A 17,500-nucleotide genomic window follows, 5' to 3' on the forward strand; every position below is an offset into this window, starting at 1 on the left:
CGCCACTAATGAAATATAGCGTAACATTACAGCTCCCTTGCAGCATGTCCGGTTGTAGCAACACAAAACCAGGCTGAAGTGACTCGACGTGATTAATTCTTGGTTCTCCGTGAACTGAAGCGGAGCTCCGAACACATAGTTTACTGAGCTGACATTACAGCTTGCCCAAATAGTTTCAGAGAAGGGTTTAAAATCAATGTGCAATTAGGGGCGTCTCGTATCAGGCATGATGAATTATGCTCTCTGTTCTAAGGCTGCTCTATAGACACTTGATCAATTCAGCTTCTGGGGACCTATGAGGCAGGCCCGGGGAGAAATTGCTCTATTCCACAGCCATTTGGTCGAAAGTATTGATTAACCATTGCATTCTGAATTGAAAGTCGGTCCGGGATCTGTTCTTCGTTGCGACGGAGTTGTAAGGGGAAAAAAAGCGTGAGGATGAGCTCGTCACGTACGAAATGAAGACAGCAAGCCTTCTCCTGACTTGCACTCCTTTTTTCTGCTCTTCCACAGCCTTGGCTTTAAAGCGGCATAAATATTTTAGGGCAACAGTTCAGGAACGATGTGCGGTATCTGTCTTTACACTCTCAAAGAGCTTAATTACCTGACTCCTCTCAGCAAAGGCACAGCTCTCTGAAAATGCTTAAGAGGACCTATTATGTGTATTCCCTTTCCTTCAGTGTGTTATGTGTGTTTTTCTGTGCATGTATAAACCCTCCAGAACAGCAAGGATGGGAAAATGAAGCGTTATTTTAGCATTAAAGCATGTAAACATGTTCCAGTAGTAGGAAAACCAACATAATTAGTCCTCTTTAAATGAATGTTTATTTCCTACGATATACATTCACCTGTAAACCCATTGATAGAATCTAAACATGAATCATTAGCTATTAGAATGCAAACACAATGCAGCGCTGTTAACTCGGTGCTACGTGCTACTTTGGTGAGCTCCAAACAAAAAGCGTCGCGCCTCTTTATTACCAGAGATTCATAAACAGATCATAACCTTCAGCTGCCGGAGCCAATCAACACTTTCCCATCGGGGTGCACCGAATGTAATTAGAAGGCCGAGCGAACGTCTTGTTTATATCAGTGTAAACTCACTGAACCCCGGTCGGGTGTTATTTATACGCTTGAAGTAGGCCAGACTGTGTTTGTGATCAAGGCCATGTTAATGCGATTCATATTACATAGTGCAACCATAAATAGTGTGTGGTACACACCTTCCCCCGGGAAAGACCAGCACTCCAGTTTGGAAATGGGATACGAAGGGGCCTGTCTGTCTGTCTGTCTGTCTGTCTGTCTATCTGTCTGTCTGTCTTACCCTCACTGGAGGGTTCACAGTCTGGTGAGTGTCATCCCATCTCCCTCAGCTCTCAGCTGTTTGGTCGATCCTCCAACATCTTCTTCCCACCCTGAACTTCTGCCCCCGGGGATCTGCTGCCTCCTCGCCGCCCAACCCTCTCTTCTCTCACACCGGAAACGTGATTCATTCACATGACTTGTGATTCTGTTTGTACAAATGCCCACGTTGACCTCCATCTGGACCTTTTTTTACCCAGAAACCTCAACACAACATCCAATGTTCTTCTTCTTCAAAATCCACCCAAACACACTGACGTGCTTTTTTTTTTTCAAACTCACATTGAGAAACATGACAGCTTGTTATATTTTTGTCCGTGTTTTTTTATGTTCTATTTTTTGTTCTTTTTCTTCATCAAGGACAGATTATGTACATACAGATGTTATATGCCACTGACAAACCCAGTGGGACGCCGACATGGAACAGTGTACAGTATTTGAGTGGGGAAATAGAAAAAAAAAGACAGCGTGAGAGACCGATAGTGAGAGGATGAAATAAAAAATGACTGAGACAAGAAAGAAAAAGAAGCACCGACCGAACGACCTGCTCTTGTGCTTGAAATGGAATCCGTCATCGTTGTCGGAGCAACGAGATGCATGCACAAACCCGACTACAGCGCAGAGGGCAAGACTTTTTTGAGTACAACATGTAGTGTTTTTAGATTAAGGGCCATTTAAACAGAGCTTCACAATCATTTCAGAGTACTGTACACAGTAAAAGCACAACAACAGACTTATTTGATATACCTTGTTAATGTCATCTTTTCAGATTTCACACCACAGCTTTAACCATATCTGACACCTCTTGCACAGTAGAGTTTAGGGGGGTTATTGCTGGTTTGAAACAGAATAAAAAAAAAAACACACAGTCAGACGATTGATTCAGTACTGAGTAGTTCCCCTTCAGGTCGCAGTAGTCAGGGTTCAGCGAGGGTAAACTCATCTCTCCGTGCAGGCTCGTTATGGCAAATTGCATATAGTCACTGCATGTGAGCAGGAACAGCGTTCCAGCAGAGAAACGAGGGCCACGGATTGAAATATGGGCTTCCCTCCCACTGTTTGTGCCGTGCGGGGTAGTGAATGGATCATTGTGCCATGGGGTTTCTGTAGTGGCCATGCCTGCATGTCACAGGTACACACTGGAGAGGGAGTACTGGTGCACGGAGGCGAGGCTGCCCTTGAAGAGGATTCCTGTCAGTGGCAGGTATGAGCTTGATTTATGGGGGGGACCATCACCGGCTGGCGGGAGGGGACAGGTGGAGCCCAGACTCCTTCACTTAGCCAGCTACAGGTGATGGCTAATTACATCTTTATCTCCCATAGGTCTGGAACAAGAACCGACTCACAGCCACGATGGGAGACATGGATCCAAATCATTCATCGCTGGTTGGAGACACACGATGAGAACCGGACAAATGTGCTGTAAATGTGGGTTTGTGATGTTAACAGCATGACAAAAAAAGAAAATGTCCAATACAAATTATAAATTACATCATTCACTGCTTTTGGACTTTGATGAAATAATCCCTCAGACTGTTTCAAATGCGTTTTTAAAAAGCTTGCAATGGCAAAATAGAGCACATCACTTCGAAAACTTTACATGTCTTTTTTTTCATTGTAGCCGTTCATGTGTGTGACTTCTCAGAGCAAAGTACAAAATTATTTTTTTTTTGCCACGCACGGATCATCACCATCAGATTTTCTTCTTTGTTTTTTTTTCTCACATGGAATTACTATTCATAGTTATTCAAATACTTATTAACATCATCATCATCTGTACTATTAATAACACCAAAAAAGTAAAAGCAGGTAACCTTGCAGAGTAAAACAGACACAGTGCAGGGGGGTGGAGGGAGTATGGACTCACAACAGGAACATCTCTAACCGGTACATGCTATCAACAAGCGACAAAGAAGATGGGGGGGGGGGGGGGGGGGGGGGGCTCTGAGACAGAAGATCTCCTTGTCATCGGACAGTCTCTTCCTGCTTCAGAAAGCCGGAGCAGAGTCGAGGCTGATGGGAGATGGCGTTCGGCGCCGGGCGACAGGAAGTCGCCGGCGAGGCCTCTGTACTGCATATTTACACTGGGGGAGGAAACGGGGGAGGAGGGGGAGGAGGGGGAGGACACGGAGCAGAGAACACGAAAGCGATGCGAAGGGGTCGACCAGACAGAGCACATTGAACAGGTGGGCGGGGCTTAAAAGGTTTGGGCAGTGAGGGGGTCTACATGCGAACCCTTGGTATAAACCCCCCAAATCACATAAAGGGTAGTTTAGACTGACACCGTCACCACCCACCCTCTTTTACATACAGTTTGACATCATTCATAGCAGCTTCACTGCTACACAGTTAAAATCAAAAAGCCATACGTGTGTGTGTGTGTGTGTGTGTGTGTGTGTGTGTGTGTGTGTGTGATCAGAGTGACACGTCACATGGCCACCAATTGAACAATTTTCAACAGGTCACATGACCGCCAGTACCACATTATAACTATAATTTCTATAAATATCCACCATAATATTGAGATTTGTATGTTTCATTTCCATAAGGCAAACATTGTAGTCATTAGTCTGTATATTACATCATGATCGTCCGTTGTTAGATTATCTATTTCCTCATTGATCTCCGACACAATAATCGTTAATTTACACTCTCTGTTATCAGGTCATGATGGGGGGGATGAGGGAGGGAGTACCGAGTCAGACAGATCTGCAAGGCATTCTGGGAGGCAGAGAGAGAGAGAGAGAGAGAGAGAGAGAGAGAGAGAGAGAGAGAGAGAGAGAGAGAGAGATAGGGAAGAAGAGATGAGGACGATGGTTTGACCTCCAAATTGAATTGAGGGTTGTTTTTTTGGGGGGGGGGGGGGGGGGTGTTTGATGCAATGATTCAATGGCTCCTGGAATAATGCATATTCTTTTAGTTCACAGTGATGGGTTCGTAATTAAAGAATTTAATTTCCTTTCTTCCTTCCGGAGAGGCGGAGAGAGGGAGGAAGAGGAGGGTCGGGGGTCGGGGGTCGGGGGATTCCAGGTCGATCTTTACACCTTCAGCAGGAGAACAGCGGAGAGGGAAATCCAAACACACACGCCGACGCTCTTCATCCCTGCATGTAGACTGGACCCTCGTCCCTGGATGGCCCCCGGTCCTGGACCAGGACACAGATCAGGAGAGGAGCGTTAAACACACACAGAACACATTATTACTGCAATTCTATTTGACCTCCGAGCGTTTCAGACGCACAACGCCGAACAAAGAGAGAACGTGGCCCTGACAGCCTCCTGGGAAACCAAGCGGAGGATGAAAAATGTGTCATTTTTCTAGTCGGAGGTCAGAATTGTTTCATTGTTTTCTCATATGACAGCTTTATGCTAATTGTGCAATCTGGTTACTTTAAAGAGGTGGGGAGGAACAAAGTACAAATACTTCTGTTATTGTACTTAAGTAGAAAAAAAAACATTTTACTTTTACGCCCTTCATTTTAAAAGAAACAGCTTCACTTTTTTACTTTTTCAAAACCAGGTTTGTTCCTTAAGTTTTAATGCATTTGAGGGGAGTTATTGATTTTTTGCCACTTTCTTATTATTAATATGACGAATGATGAAAGATTCAGCCCTGCAAAAAAAAACAACAGTAGAAATGTCTTATATGATAATACTTTGTACCTCAAGTACAATTTTTATCCTTCAAAGTGATTTTTTAAATATTTCACAGCCTTGTTTCTTCTCACTTTTACTTGAATAAAGTAGTTGAATCAGTACTTCTACTTTTACAGAGAGAGTTTAAAGACAGTCTGACTTGTCTAACAGGTGAAACTAATAACTTTCCTGACCAGCAAACACAAACCAGCACCCTGCCACTGTTTCACCCTCATTAATGTCATCAGCTTCACCTGTGTGTGACGAGCTCCCCACAGTGACACGAGTCTGTTGAATTATAGAATTGAATATGTCAACATGGTGAATCTGAAGTTACAAAGCCATGAGATGCTGCAGAAATAACCTCAGAAGGATTCCTCAAAAGCAAAACTAAAGTAAAAATAGAATATAATGACACCAGGAGTTAAAGAACAATTTAAAGAAAATGTACATTCTCTCTCCCTTTTTTGTGGCATCAGCTAATCTGGTAGATGTCCATAAAGCAACCTGGTGTTTTATAATGCTGCAGAGTGGAAGCCGGTCTCAGTAATGGGCTCATTGGTTGAGGATGATAACAATAATGCGTCTGTTTTGATGTGACGGTGGCTGTTGATATTATTTTTAACGGGGAGGTGCAAAAACATGGAAATGAAGTCGTGCAGGCAATGAAGTGAGGGAGAGCGCAGGAATAGAAAATGCCACCAGAAGTATCCCGGTTCTGGTCCCGGTTCCCCCCTAGGTCTAGACCAGAAGGGATTTGTTGTGTTCCAACGATGGCGGAGGAGATTCGGGAGCAGAGAGGACCGGTGACGGAGAGATGGGCTGACAGATGTGGCGACGGCGGAGGGAAAGAGAGAGAGAGGGAAGATGTGTGACGAGGGAGTGAGTCATTGAAGGGAGACTGGCCGAGATAATGGGCGAAGGAAGGAAAGAAGAAAGGGGATAGATGAAGGACTCACTTAAGATGGTAATGCCGAATGCACTGAAGGGGCGGGGATGGAAGGGGAGGGAAATCGCTCATCGGGGACGCTTAATGTGAATTGGGCATGGAGAGAAATGACAACTTCTTGTGTAACGGGACAGAGAGAGCGGCGGCGGCGGCACGCTGGCTATGTGGACGGGCGAGAAAAGAGAGAGAGAGGCGGTAAAATAGGCAAGCAAAGCTTTAATGGGGCGGAGAATAAGGAAAATGGGGAGGAAGGAGGGAGGGAGGAGAGGGAATGTGCAGAGTAACAATGAGACATGGCGACGAGGACAAACCAGTAAGTCATGCCGCATGTATCGGGTTGTGTGTCAGCGTGTCACGTCTGTGTGCTAACGTACGAAACAGCAGCATGCTGGCGTTGGAAGCCCCCAGGCGGTTGGAGGCGAGGCAGGTGTAGTTGCCAAAGTGCTTCTCCGTCACGTTGGTGAACAGCAGCAGCGAGCGCGTCTTCTCGTTTTTAATCCTCAGGGTGTTGTCAGTCTCCACCGGCCTGGAGGAGGAGGAGGAGGAGGAGCAGAAGGAGGAGGAGGAGGAGGAGCAGGAGGAGGAGGAGCAGGAGGAGGAAAAACAGTGTGTCAGAGAAAGTAACGCAAAGCAACACCGTCTCTCCAGAGACGACCAGCATCACGGTCCCACCGGCTCTGCTCACCTTGTAGTAACAGTGAAATCTTACAGTCATAAATAACGGGGACCTCCTGCTGGCGCCCATTATACTCTATTAATATATATATATATATACTATTAACACCTCTCTCTGCCGTGCTGAAGTACTTCTGCGTCTCACATTGGCCGATGCCAAATCATTCAAGCCCTCCGACGCTCATTGGGACCCTTTTTTCCACTCATGTTTGGAAAGGACAGATTACATGAGGGTTACAGAGAGCAAATAGGTTTCCAGAGAGCTAATTTTTCTCCAGAGATGGCAAAAACATACATAATTATCTCAGAGCTATACTAAGGTCAGAGGTTAGGCGAATGGACGGCAGCCAGACATCCACAGAAAACCGGCTATATGTGGAAATGTAACTTTTATATGAGCTGGAGGAAAGATCGCATGGCAGCTTGTTATTCTGAGTATCAGCTGGTGAAATCTCCTTTTTCTCTTTACTGTCTTCTTAATATTAGCTGAACTCAGTTCTGAACGCAGTTTTACAGTTACAATAGTTTCCGTTTGCTTTGCCAGCAATTGATTGGTATAAAAATGTAATTTTGTTGAATCATAAAACTCCTTATTTCTGTAAAAACAGAAAATATGGCTGATATGGCATCAGAGGGGAAGGTTGTCATCTGGACTTGACCTCTGCGACCTGGTTTCGGCCCCATGCAGGCATCGTTTCAGAAGCTCCGCTTTACACATCAATAATAAAACACAAGCCTGCTGTTCATAGATTTTCCACTCGAGTGCATTTTTTGAAAAGCTTTATTTTACGTGTAAAAAGCATCTGCTTAGTGAGCAAAAGGGTTTGTAGAGAAAAACCTCTATTTCAGCAACTAAAAAAGCTGTGAAGTGTGTGGTCGTCTCACCTGTGGTCGTCTCTGTACCACTCGAAGGCGGCCGGCGGGACCGCCATGGCTTCGCAGCGCAAGATGGCCGTCTTCCCCAGATGGGCGGGCATGTTTTTCATGTCTGTGATCATGGGCGGGTCTGGAGGAGAGAAACCGAGGTTTAGTAAACATCTGCATTCACCGGGGGGGTCGGGGTCAGGTCAGCGTGGAGGTCGCCAACCAGGTTGAAACACAATTAGGATGAATTCATCCATAATAATGCATTTCAGCATTAACATATATATATAATCCGAATACATGGCCGTGGTCACGGCGGTCTGGTGTGACTTGAATCATCGCCATGGAGACAGCAGTACTCACAGTTGACCGTGACCTTGACCTTGCGCTGGTCGGGCGGAGCCACGCCGTTGTTGGTGATGCATTCGTAGTCCTCGGCCTGCTGCCTCTTGATCTCCGTGATGTCGAGGAACTCGCCGTCACTCACCATCCCGTCTATTGTCATGAGGCAGATGTCAAAGGTCACCATATATCAAAGGCAAGGTGACTCGGGCTGCAGATTTAAGGTTTACCAAGGCAGGCGACGATGATTTAAGAGCAATGGGGGAGACCCCATACATATATCAGATATCAACGCATCATGCATATTGCATTATAGAGCGGAAAGAGATATTGGGATATATTCGAAAATTATATATATATACTTTGCACAAAAGCACTGTTATATTACTCCAATATTTTAATCTTTAACAAAAATGTCTAACTGCAGTTTAGTGATCGTTATTCATCATTTGGACGAGAGAAAACAACATGATATCAATAAGAAATGATAATGATGATGATGAGTGAATTATTAACAAACCCTGATGAAATACCTCTAATCTAGAAACATCTATTATATATTAATAATATTCATCCCATGACCCAAGCTAACGGGTTTGTTTGGTAAAATAATGGGTCAGTCGGTTGCAAACATGACCGGACGGCAGCGACACCATTGCTTTGAAGTGTCAGGGGAAATAGTGACTCGGTGTGCTCTCTGCATCACGTAGAAGTATATTTGGCTGTTATTTGATGCTGACAAACTCCCAGGTGCCCCCCCACCCTCAAACTGAGTTAGTCAGCGTCGCACTTTTCCTCGGGGCGACAAACAACCGCGGCGTCCCTTCAGACGGGCGAGTCTCCGGAGCGGGGCTACAAGTTATTGCTCCTTGGTGTGAGAGAATGGATGTTGGGGGTGTTATTGGATGGACAGCAGCGAGAGAGAAGAAGAAGGATGAGAGTGAGAGAGCGCCCTCCTCTTCCTCCTCCACCTCCCTGCAAGTCTTCGCAGCCAGCTGTCTCACAGCCTCCAAAGCCATTAGGCCTCCCCCCTCCTCCTCCCCTTCACCCCATTAAAGAAGTCAGACTGTGGAACAAGACATAATATATAATCTCACCACTAACAAGGGAATCCAGCTCTTAAATTGCTGCTCACTTTTCCCTTTCAAAGCCCCCTAAACATACAACCACTGTCAATCAGTGGACCTTTACTCGCCCTCGCAAACACACGGAGGGCGCCTGAGCGCGTTTGTAAGCAAACACACACACACACGGGGAAAAAGACGCTAAACGCCATGATTATTCCTGTCAGAGATTAGCGCTGCGGTTCTAATTGAAGATTATACTGGAGGATTATTAGTGTGGCTACTGAGCTGGAGACGATTATTTGTAGCAGCGGCGGCTGAGGCTGAGCGGCGGGCGAACAAACCGCGGCGGCGGCGGCTTGTGCCACCCGAGCAAACGTGGGCGGGCGCTTGGGTGACGGGTGGGGCGGGGTGCAGTGTTACTCACTCATTCCATTAGTCTAATAAATACGGCTCTCTAGTGACATCTCTGTTCGAGCAAGCAGAGCACCCAACTTTGCCAGAAGGCGGATTGTTTCTGGGGGGAAGAGATAGCATCAGACAACTAGCGCTGGAGAAATCACACACAAGGCTGATACAGATGACTTCCAAGAAATAAAAAAGGACAATGAAAATAAAAAATGAGAGCGATCGAGGCGCTAGAGACACGGAGAGAGCAGTAATTTGCAAGAGATACTGACTGAGATGTAAAGATAGAGGGGGAAGGAGAGAAACGGCAGCATCAACGGAAAGACCTGAGTGTTTGATGTGGTCGGTTCTTTCCTGGACTTTTCATCCTCGGCATGTGTGATGTAATATGACCCCTCCCCGTCCCTCCTGAGATCTCTGGACCGGCATCCCACACCTCCCTACACTTTGGTGGGAGATCATATCTGACCGGAGCCGGCCCCTGGCACTCCTACAATGGCCTGTAAAATACGTCTCCATCAAGCACTTATGGCTTTTGAAGGAGCCTGACTCCTGACCGCCAGAGATAGCTGGATTGCACCTGAGAGAGGGGAAAGGGTTTTATGGAGGAAAAAAAGGATCAGGGTTCTGGCCTGCCCTACAGTGAAACCATGCTCTTTTTCCCCGGCAGCATTTTGAGCCCGACTAGATCATCAGGGCACTTGATATCTCGGCCCCTCTTATCCATTCCCATTAGAAAAAGCAGCGTCCTGGCAGAGAGGTCTGATGCTGGGTTAAAACAAAGCAGGATGGACAGCCTGACAGACTATAAAACCTGTCCGTTGGAAGAGTAAAGGGATGAAAGGTGTGATAGTTGAGCTAAATGAAGCTGCAGCAGAATTTTAAACCGGGAAAGCCACTTTGCCCTGCTGCTCCCCACGAAAAACCTCACATGAATCCAAAGCCTTCCAGCCAGTTAGTTCACTCCACAGTTTCTCCATTTATTTGTTTTCTATTAAAACCTGGCCAGTAGTCTAGTCAATAGTCTGGTCAACAAATCACACGAAAAGAACAAAACCAACAATAAATCAACCTTGCATTGCTAAAGCCTGATAGATCTAATTTCTCTGTGGGGATCGAGCCATTGTTCTGCAAGTCACAAGTAGTGGTGTCGCCAGGTCGGGAATTAAAGTTCTAAGGCATTTCAAGAGTATAGTTTTAAGGGTATAGTTTCAAGAGTGTAGTTTCAAGAGTATAGTTTTAAGGATGTAGTTTCAAGAGTTTAGTTTTAAGGATGTAGTTTCAAGAGTTTAGTTTTAAGGGTATAGTTTCAAGAGTTTAGTTTTAAGGGTATAGTTTCAAGATTGTAGTTTCAAGAGTATAGTTTTAAGGATGTAGTTTCAAGAGTTTAGTTTTAAGGGTATAGTTTCAAGATTGTAGTTTCAAGAGTATAGTTTTAAGGGTATAGTTTTGAGTGTATAGTTTCAAGAGTTTAGTTTTAAGGGTATAGTTTCAAGAGTATAGTTTTAAGGGTATAGTTTCAAGAGTGTAGTTTTAAGGGTATAGTTTCAAGAGTATAGTTTTAAGGGTATAGTTTCAAGAGTATAGTTTTAAGGGTATAGTTTCAAGAGAATATTTTCAAGAGTATAGTTGCAAGACTAGTTTCAAGAGTTTAGTTTCAATAGTAGTTTCAAGAGTATAGTTTCAAGACTAGTTTCAAGAGTATAGTTCCAAGTCTGGTTTCATGAGTATAGTTTTAAGGGTATAGTTTCAAGAGTATAGTTTTAAGGGTATAGTTTCAAGAGTGTAGTTTTAAGGGTATAGTTTCAAGAGTATAGTTTTAAGGGTATAGTTTCAAGAGTATAGTTTTAAGGGTATAGTTTCAAGAGTGTAGTTTTAAGGGTATAGTTTCAAGAGTATAGTTTTAAGGGTATAGTTTCAAGAGTATAGTTTTAAGGGTATAGTTTCAAGAGTATAGTTTTAAGGGTATAGTTTCAAGAGTATAGTTTTAAGGGTATAGTTTCAAGAGAATATTTTCAAGAGTATAGTTGCAAGACTAGTTTCAAGAGTTTAGTTTCAATAGTAGTTTCAAGAGTATAGTTTCAAGACTAGTTTCAAGAGTATAGTTCCAAGTCTGGTTTCATGAGTATAGTTTTAAGGGTATAGTTTCAAGAGTATAGTTTCAAGAGTATAGTTTCAAGAGTATAGTTTCAATATATAGCCCTGAGGGGAAATCATCGTAGCAGCGGTACAATACCATCAGAATACAAAAATACAATCAAGAAAAAAAGACGCAACGTTGAGAGGAAGTTGATTTGATCGTTCGATAGAGTTGTTGAAAGTTACTGATTGAATATTTTGTTTTTATTTTGAGACAACACCACCAACACGGTCCTGCTGCTGTTTTTACAACAAACACCAGGTTTTGTAGAAAATCCTCATTTTCCATCTAATTGTAATATTCCACACAAGATTATAGGCTACACAACAAACTTATCTTGTGTGGTTGATAATAATAATATTAATATGAATAAATAATAATGATTAAGGCAATATAGATAACACTTATCAAAAACAACACAAAAAGAACAAAAGATCACCTCGCATATACTGGATTCTTTGACTGCTGCTTGAAAATGTCCGACTCTGCTGCCCGATCTCATCTACTTTCCACTCAAAGCATGGTTCATTTTGAATGAGATTAAGAAATGCACGTTTTCATGTTTTTGTTCTTCAGTATGAACAAGTGGGCTCGAAGAGGAGAGCCAAAGGACAGGGAGGTTGGAATTTGTGAACAATAACTTATTATAATAATAAGAATATAAAATATTGCCAGCCTCAACCTTCAACACAAGGCACATAAATACTTGACTAAGAAGCCAGTACATTTACTCATTAAAGAATTGTAACCATGATATGTACCGATACAGACATTTCACAGTTGAAAAACAACTTTCCTGCCTTTTCCAATCAGCTGATTTCCACAATCAACCTGCACACCTGCTACTCATTCTCCCATCCACCTGTCGCTCATCAACTCCACTCAGCACACACCCACACACGAGCGCTGTCCTCTGTCACATCACCCTGCTGCTCTCGCCGGATCACAGCTCTGAAGTCTCTGTTCATGATTTCTGTCCGTTTCTAGTTGCCTGTCCTTTCTGAATGTGTTTGTGCTCCGCTGGCTGCTTGCCTGCTGCCAATCTCTCTACCTTCGCTTTTCAATTACCTGCTCTGTTGTTGAGACGAGCTTCAGGATTCACACAAAAAACACCGCCAAATCATTTCACCGGTCTCCAGAGTCAAACTCCCCCCATCAAATGTGCGCGCTCTTTATGCTTATCATGATATTCCTAACCTCTTAGTGAAAAGGCGCTCCAGCCCCACCAGTGCAAGCATCCATCCATTCATCCATGCTAAGCCTGCGTGTGCCCGTGTGTGCTTTTTTAACGGATGGGATGTCAAATGATAAGGCCCTGATGCGCTGGTGTATTTAACTGAATGAGACAGGTTGCCTGTATGTGTGTGAGCGGGTCAACTGATGGACGCGGTGAGAGTGAATGAGTGCGACAGATTGTATCTGTGGGTCGGTGAAGATGGGGGAGGGGGGCACCGCTGTCTGGTAACCAGCCGCTCTGAAGCCTCGAGTTTGGTATTTTCACTGTAGCCATGGAGATTGTTGGCCGTCATCGTCTTTTTTTTTTTCAACTAGAAGTCACAAAAGAGGATGGAGATATGTTTACAATGCAAGTTAGAGAATAAATGGAGTTAAAATACGGTAACCTTCTCAGACTTCTACACAATCTGACTTCTTTTTACAACTAGAGGGGTCGCCCCCTGATGGCCAGTAAAAATAATGCAAGTTAAACTGTCTGGACGTTGTTTAGGTTGGTCTCTGTCTCACCTTTTTTTAAGGTGGTGCACGTCCTCCCGCTCTACCTCCACGTACACTACCCCCCCCCCCCCCCGTTCCTCCATGCAGCCTCTGAGTAATGAGGACAGATGGCTGGCGGCTTCTTGCGGTTTCTTTGGGCTAGTCACCCACCCCTTCTCCACCGCCGCTGGTCTGCTGCAACTGAACGGCTCGGTTGCGCAGACTCCTGCGGAATAGCAATGCAGCCCCCTATCTCTAGACGGAGGGGGGCAGCTAGAGAGGGAGGATTACTGCTGACAGAGGAGAAATGCTGTGGGCTTGAAAGTGAGGACAACCACACAGAGTTTGTGATGTAAGATTGTGTGTGTGTGTGTGTGTGTGTGTGTGTGTGTGTGTGTGTTTGCTTGCTGCAGGTGTGCATTCATGCATGCTTTACTTCCTCTCCTCTGTATTTTCGGTGTCTGTGATCACTATGGGTTTGTCCCTGCCTGAGGTCCTGTGTAGGTTCACAAACTGTACAGAGAAGGACATTACATGCACAGCAGGATAACCGAGGGCCAAACAAAGGGAGGGGGGATCTGAGCAAGCCTCTAACTGTCTGTAAGCAGCACTAACAGTCAGGCTTGTGCATTTATTTGCCTATAATTGCAGCGTGTTGAGTAGCCGCTCACGCTGACCTATTTATCGCGGCTGCATCTGATCCGCGGTTCTGCTGCGGCGGTCGAGCTCGTCAACGCGGCCGCGTGATGAAATGAACCGTGACTTCTTTGTGACACCGATGCAACGCCAGCCTCCAATATTATTATCATTATTTGACTTTCAAAACCGACTTTTCTGAAATAATAATCTTTAATCTGTGATACAGATACAAGTTCAACGGTTAAATCTAACATCGTGGAACTTTTTGAAACAAAAAGAGAGGTCATGGAGCTCATGCAATATGCAGTTTATTTGAGATACAAACAATGAACATTGTATTAGATACACCAGTCCGAAATGAAAAAGCTGACAGTTTAATGAATTTCCTTCCTGCCACGTCAAGTGTTTTTTCTGACAAACGTGAGGTTGATTTCAAATAAAAAAACACATATTAACACTCAGCTGCCCCCTCTGCCCACCCCTCCCTTTCCAAGCGCGTCTAAGAACTACAGTGACCTTCAGGTGACCTTCAGGTGATGAGGTTCGTTAGATCGTTAGCCTCATTGCAGTCTATGAAGAGGACCTGCTCCCTATACTGCCATGAAGGCCTCATTGCAAGCTAACGAAGACCTCAAGTATAATAAGTTTCTTGGGATCATGCACTAATGAAAACATAGTTATGAATATTATATTCCTTTGCTGGCAATAAATCCCCCCCTTAATCTTAAACACTGCTGCTTTAAGCGTAGTGAGAGGGGAGTCAACAGTCGATCTACGGCGGTATCAAACGGGCAATAAAAATGTGTTGTGAGAACGCGTGAGTCACTGCAGCCGCCAGAGATCCTTGAGCACACAGCCATAAATGATCAGACGAAATATTCTGCAGTTTCCGTGCAGCAGTGTGCAAGATTTAGTGTTGACAGACACAGAGAGGTGCACACACACACACACACACACACACACACACACACACACACACACTCACACAAAGCCATCTCATTATATCCTGGTGGAGATAATAACAATAATAAAACCGTACAATCTCTGGAGGCCATGTATCGGTTATTTGCTTTCTCCGGTGACGAAGATGGGAACAGATAGGGAACAAATGCTGCGCTGATCAAATCCCATCGATTTGACTTCATCTACCAAGTCATGCGTCCAGACCACACTCAACCGGGTTCTGGATCCACGCTGTGCCCGGAAGCTAAAAATAGCTGATTTTTAAATGGCTGTTAGCGTAGGTTGGCGTCGTGATGCCGCTTGACAGGGTGGATGAAGACAGATGCTCGTGATTACAGGTGGCGCGGTGGGGATAATTACCTATAATGTGTGGTTATTTGGGACAAAACATTGGGGCGCAGGGAAAATAAGGAGAGTGTGAATGTGAAATGGGGACGGACCCCAACAGCTGGGCTTAAGACCGATGACACGGGTATGTGGGATAAAGACGTGGACGTGAGCCAGAAGCTGATAAGCCTTTCAGGAAAGAAAAAAGGAGGTATAAAAACAGACAACAGAAGGTGAACAGGGTTAGGGATGAACGTGAAGGCTGGGGAGATAAAGGTGAATCTGTGAACAAGAGATCTCCGGATCGGATGACTAGCGAACAAGAAGGCGGTGGCTTACATTTCTGGTCCTTCCAGGTGACGGTGGGCTCGGGTCGACCCACCGCCAGACAGAACAGGTTCACATTCTCGCCTTCGTTCACCGACACGTTTTTGGAGATGTTGACGATTCTGGCCGGCACTGAAAAACAAGATCACGCTATTAAAAAATATGACCTCAAAATCTCCTTTTTTCATTTTCATAAATTATTGATGAGGTATGGCCTCGCAGCATATTACGGTGCTTAAGGTATGATGCAAATCCGTGCACGGAAGCCAGAAAGGCAATCAGCTGATTAATGATCCGTGCTTACTGAACTGTGCAACAATATGCTTGTCCGTCTACTTAAAATGCACTGCATTATAAATGGGCATTAAAATCTCCTTCTCCAGACATCTAATCCTATTTGATCTTTAAAGAGGGAAGAACATTTGTGGAAGTGTTCGTCAGACTTGAACGGCCACTCCTGGATACCATTCTGGCCAAACGTATGCAAAGCAGAGAGCGCTATGCATGTATTTAGTTTGATAACAAGACGGCCCCTTGAATTTAAATGGCCCATTGTCGTCTGCTTTTAATGAGCTTGGCCTTGAGATTGCTTCTTCTTCTTTTTTCTTTTTTTTTTTACATCTACCAAGGATCCTATTTTTCTATATCTTGCTGGAGTCAACTACTCGCAGCGATAAAGCACAGATTGGAGTGGCGGTGAAGCCGCTCCTGCTTGATGCACTGACTTGAGGGTGTAATTATTTTGTGCGATATCAAGCGAGGGCTGAAATTGCAGGCAACTTGGAATAAAGTGTATATGGTCATCTGTGCCAAGCTTTGCACCCTGCAGACAAGTGTTTTTTTTTGGCTGCGGTGAAAACTCTGTTAGTAAGCAGCTGACATTGTCGAGGCCACCTGTGAGGCAGATTTCATTCCAGCAGAATGTTCCCCTAATATATCCTGTTAAAAGTTTGGATTTTAATTCTGCTGGTGATGTTTAAATGCAACACTCGGAACCAAAATATGCATAAAACCGACGCCGGGGGAGAAACGGCCTGAGATCCAGCCTCCAGGCAGTTCTGTGCCAAAACATCATGTCAGTCAGGATCAGTCGGACTCTCACTCACTTAGTTGCTGACTTGATGGTCCTGCGTTGTCAGTTATTTAGTCAGGCACTTGGACAGCCCCCCCCTTTTACCCCAGTGTACCACATCTCCTCCACACACATCCTCATCCATCTGATGCACCTAACTCTCTATGAAACGACAAACTTGGCCTTCCTATTTAAATCAAACACTGAGGCCAAATAAGCTTTCAACACATCATCAAGAAATTGCAGTTGCCTATAACCATAAATGCCAACCTCAAATTCTCAAACTAAGTTTCCTTTCATACATTTAAACCTCATTTAACCGAGAAGGAACATAAAACATAACCATAGAAAATCTTAATTGCTTCCCCCTGATGTCAAACCCCAGTCACACCCAATAGAGAGTGCTGCGCTCGGATGAATGACGAAATGCATAATTAAGCCATTTAGTTTTTATCCAACGCTGCTTACAGCAACATCGGCACACGTATCTGTTTTCTTTTGCAGCCGCGGCGGCAATCAAACCCCGCAGGCTCGAGATGCATCAGGGAAATGAGCCAGCACTCAGACTGGGAAACAGTAAACACTCTAAAGCCACTTCAAGCCCGGCGGCTCACCTTGGACGATGAGGTAGACGTGGGCGATGCGGGGCTTGTTGTTGGCCTGGAAGGTGCAGGTGTAGGGCCCCTCGTCGGTGACCTGCACCTTGTCCACGTGGATGGAGAAGTCGCTGTTGTTGCTGTTGGCCAACGTCACGCGCTTGTCCAGCGACCACTTGTCCGTCCCCGTGAACAGGATGTTGGAGCGGTTCAGCCAGGCCTTGTGGGTCACCTCCTCGTCGATCCGACATCTGTGAGGGTGATTGACAGGCGGGAGACATGTTATGTTTAGGGTTAATGCTGTTTTTTTCATACAGATTTGCAAAGCGTCTTAGTATAATGTTGGGGACACCAGAAGAGCTTCATTGTATCTCGGAATAGATCGTTTTTATGACTGTCAGACATGCTGCTCCAAAATCTCCCA

General features: G+C 44.8%; 1 protein-coding gene across 1 annotated transcript in view; it reads right to left on the reverse strand.

The window, feature by feature from the left end:
- Nucleotides 1-4,247: 4,247 nt before the first annotated feature.
- iglon5 (IgLON family member 5) overlaps nt 4,248-17,500 on the reverse strand; it is a 90,084-nt gene continuing 76,831 nt past the window's right edge. Inside the window, exons 3-8 of the mRNA XM_084027120.1 lie at nt 17,095-17,327; nt 15,421-15,540; nt 7,849-7,980; nt 7,507-7,627; nt 6,321-6,472; nt 4,248-4,507 (exon numbers count right to left, since the gene is read on the reverse strand). Coding sequence (XP_083883246.1) covers nt 4,401-4,507; nt 6,321-6,472; nt 7,507-7,627; nt 7,849-7,980; nt 15,421-15,540; nt 17,095-17,327 — 865 coding nt within the window. The 3' untranslated portion in view covers nt 4,248-4,400. The remainder of the gene's footprint in view (nt 4,508-6,320; nt 6,473-7,506; nt 7,628-7,848; nt 7,981-15,420; nt 15,541-17,094; nt 17,328-17,500) is intronic.

The sequence above is a fragment of the Eutrigla gurnardus genome (genome assembly GCF_963514095.1).
Source record: "Eutrigla gurnardus genome assembly, chromosome: 14".
NCBI lineage: Eukaryota > Metazoa > Chordata > Actinopteri > Perciformes > Triglidae > Eutrigla > Eutrigla gurnardus.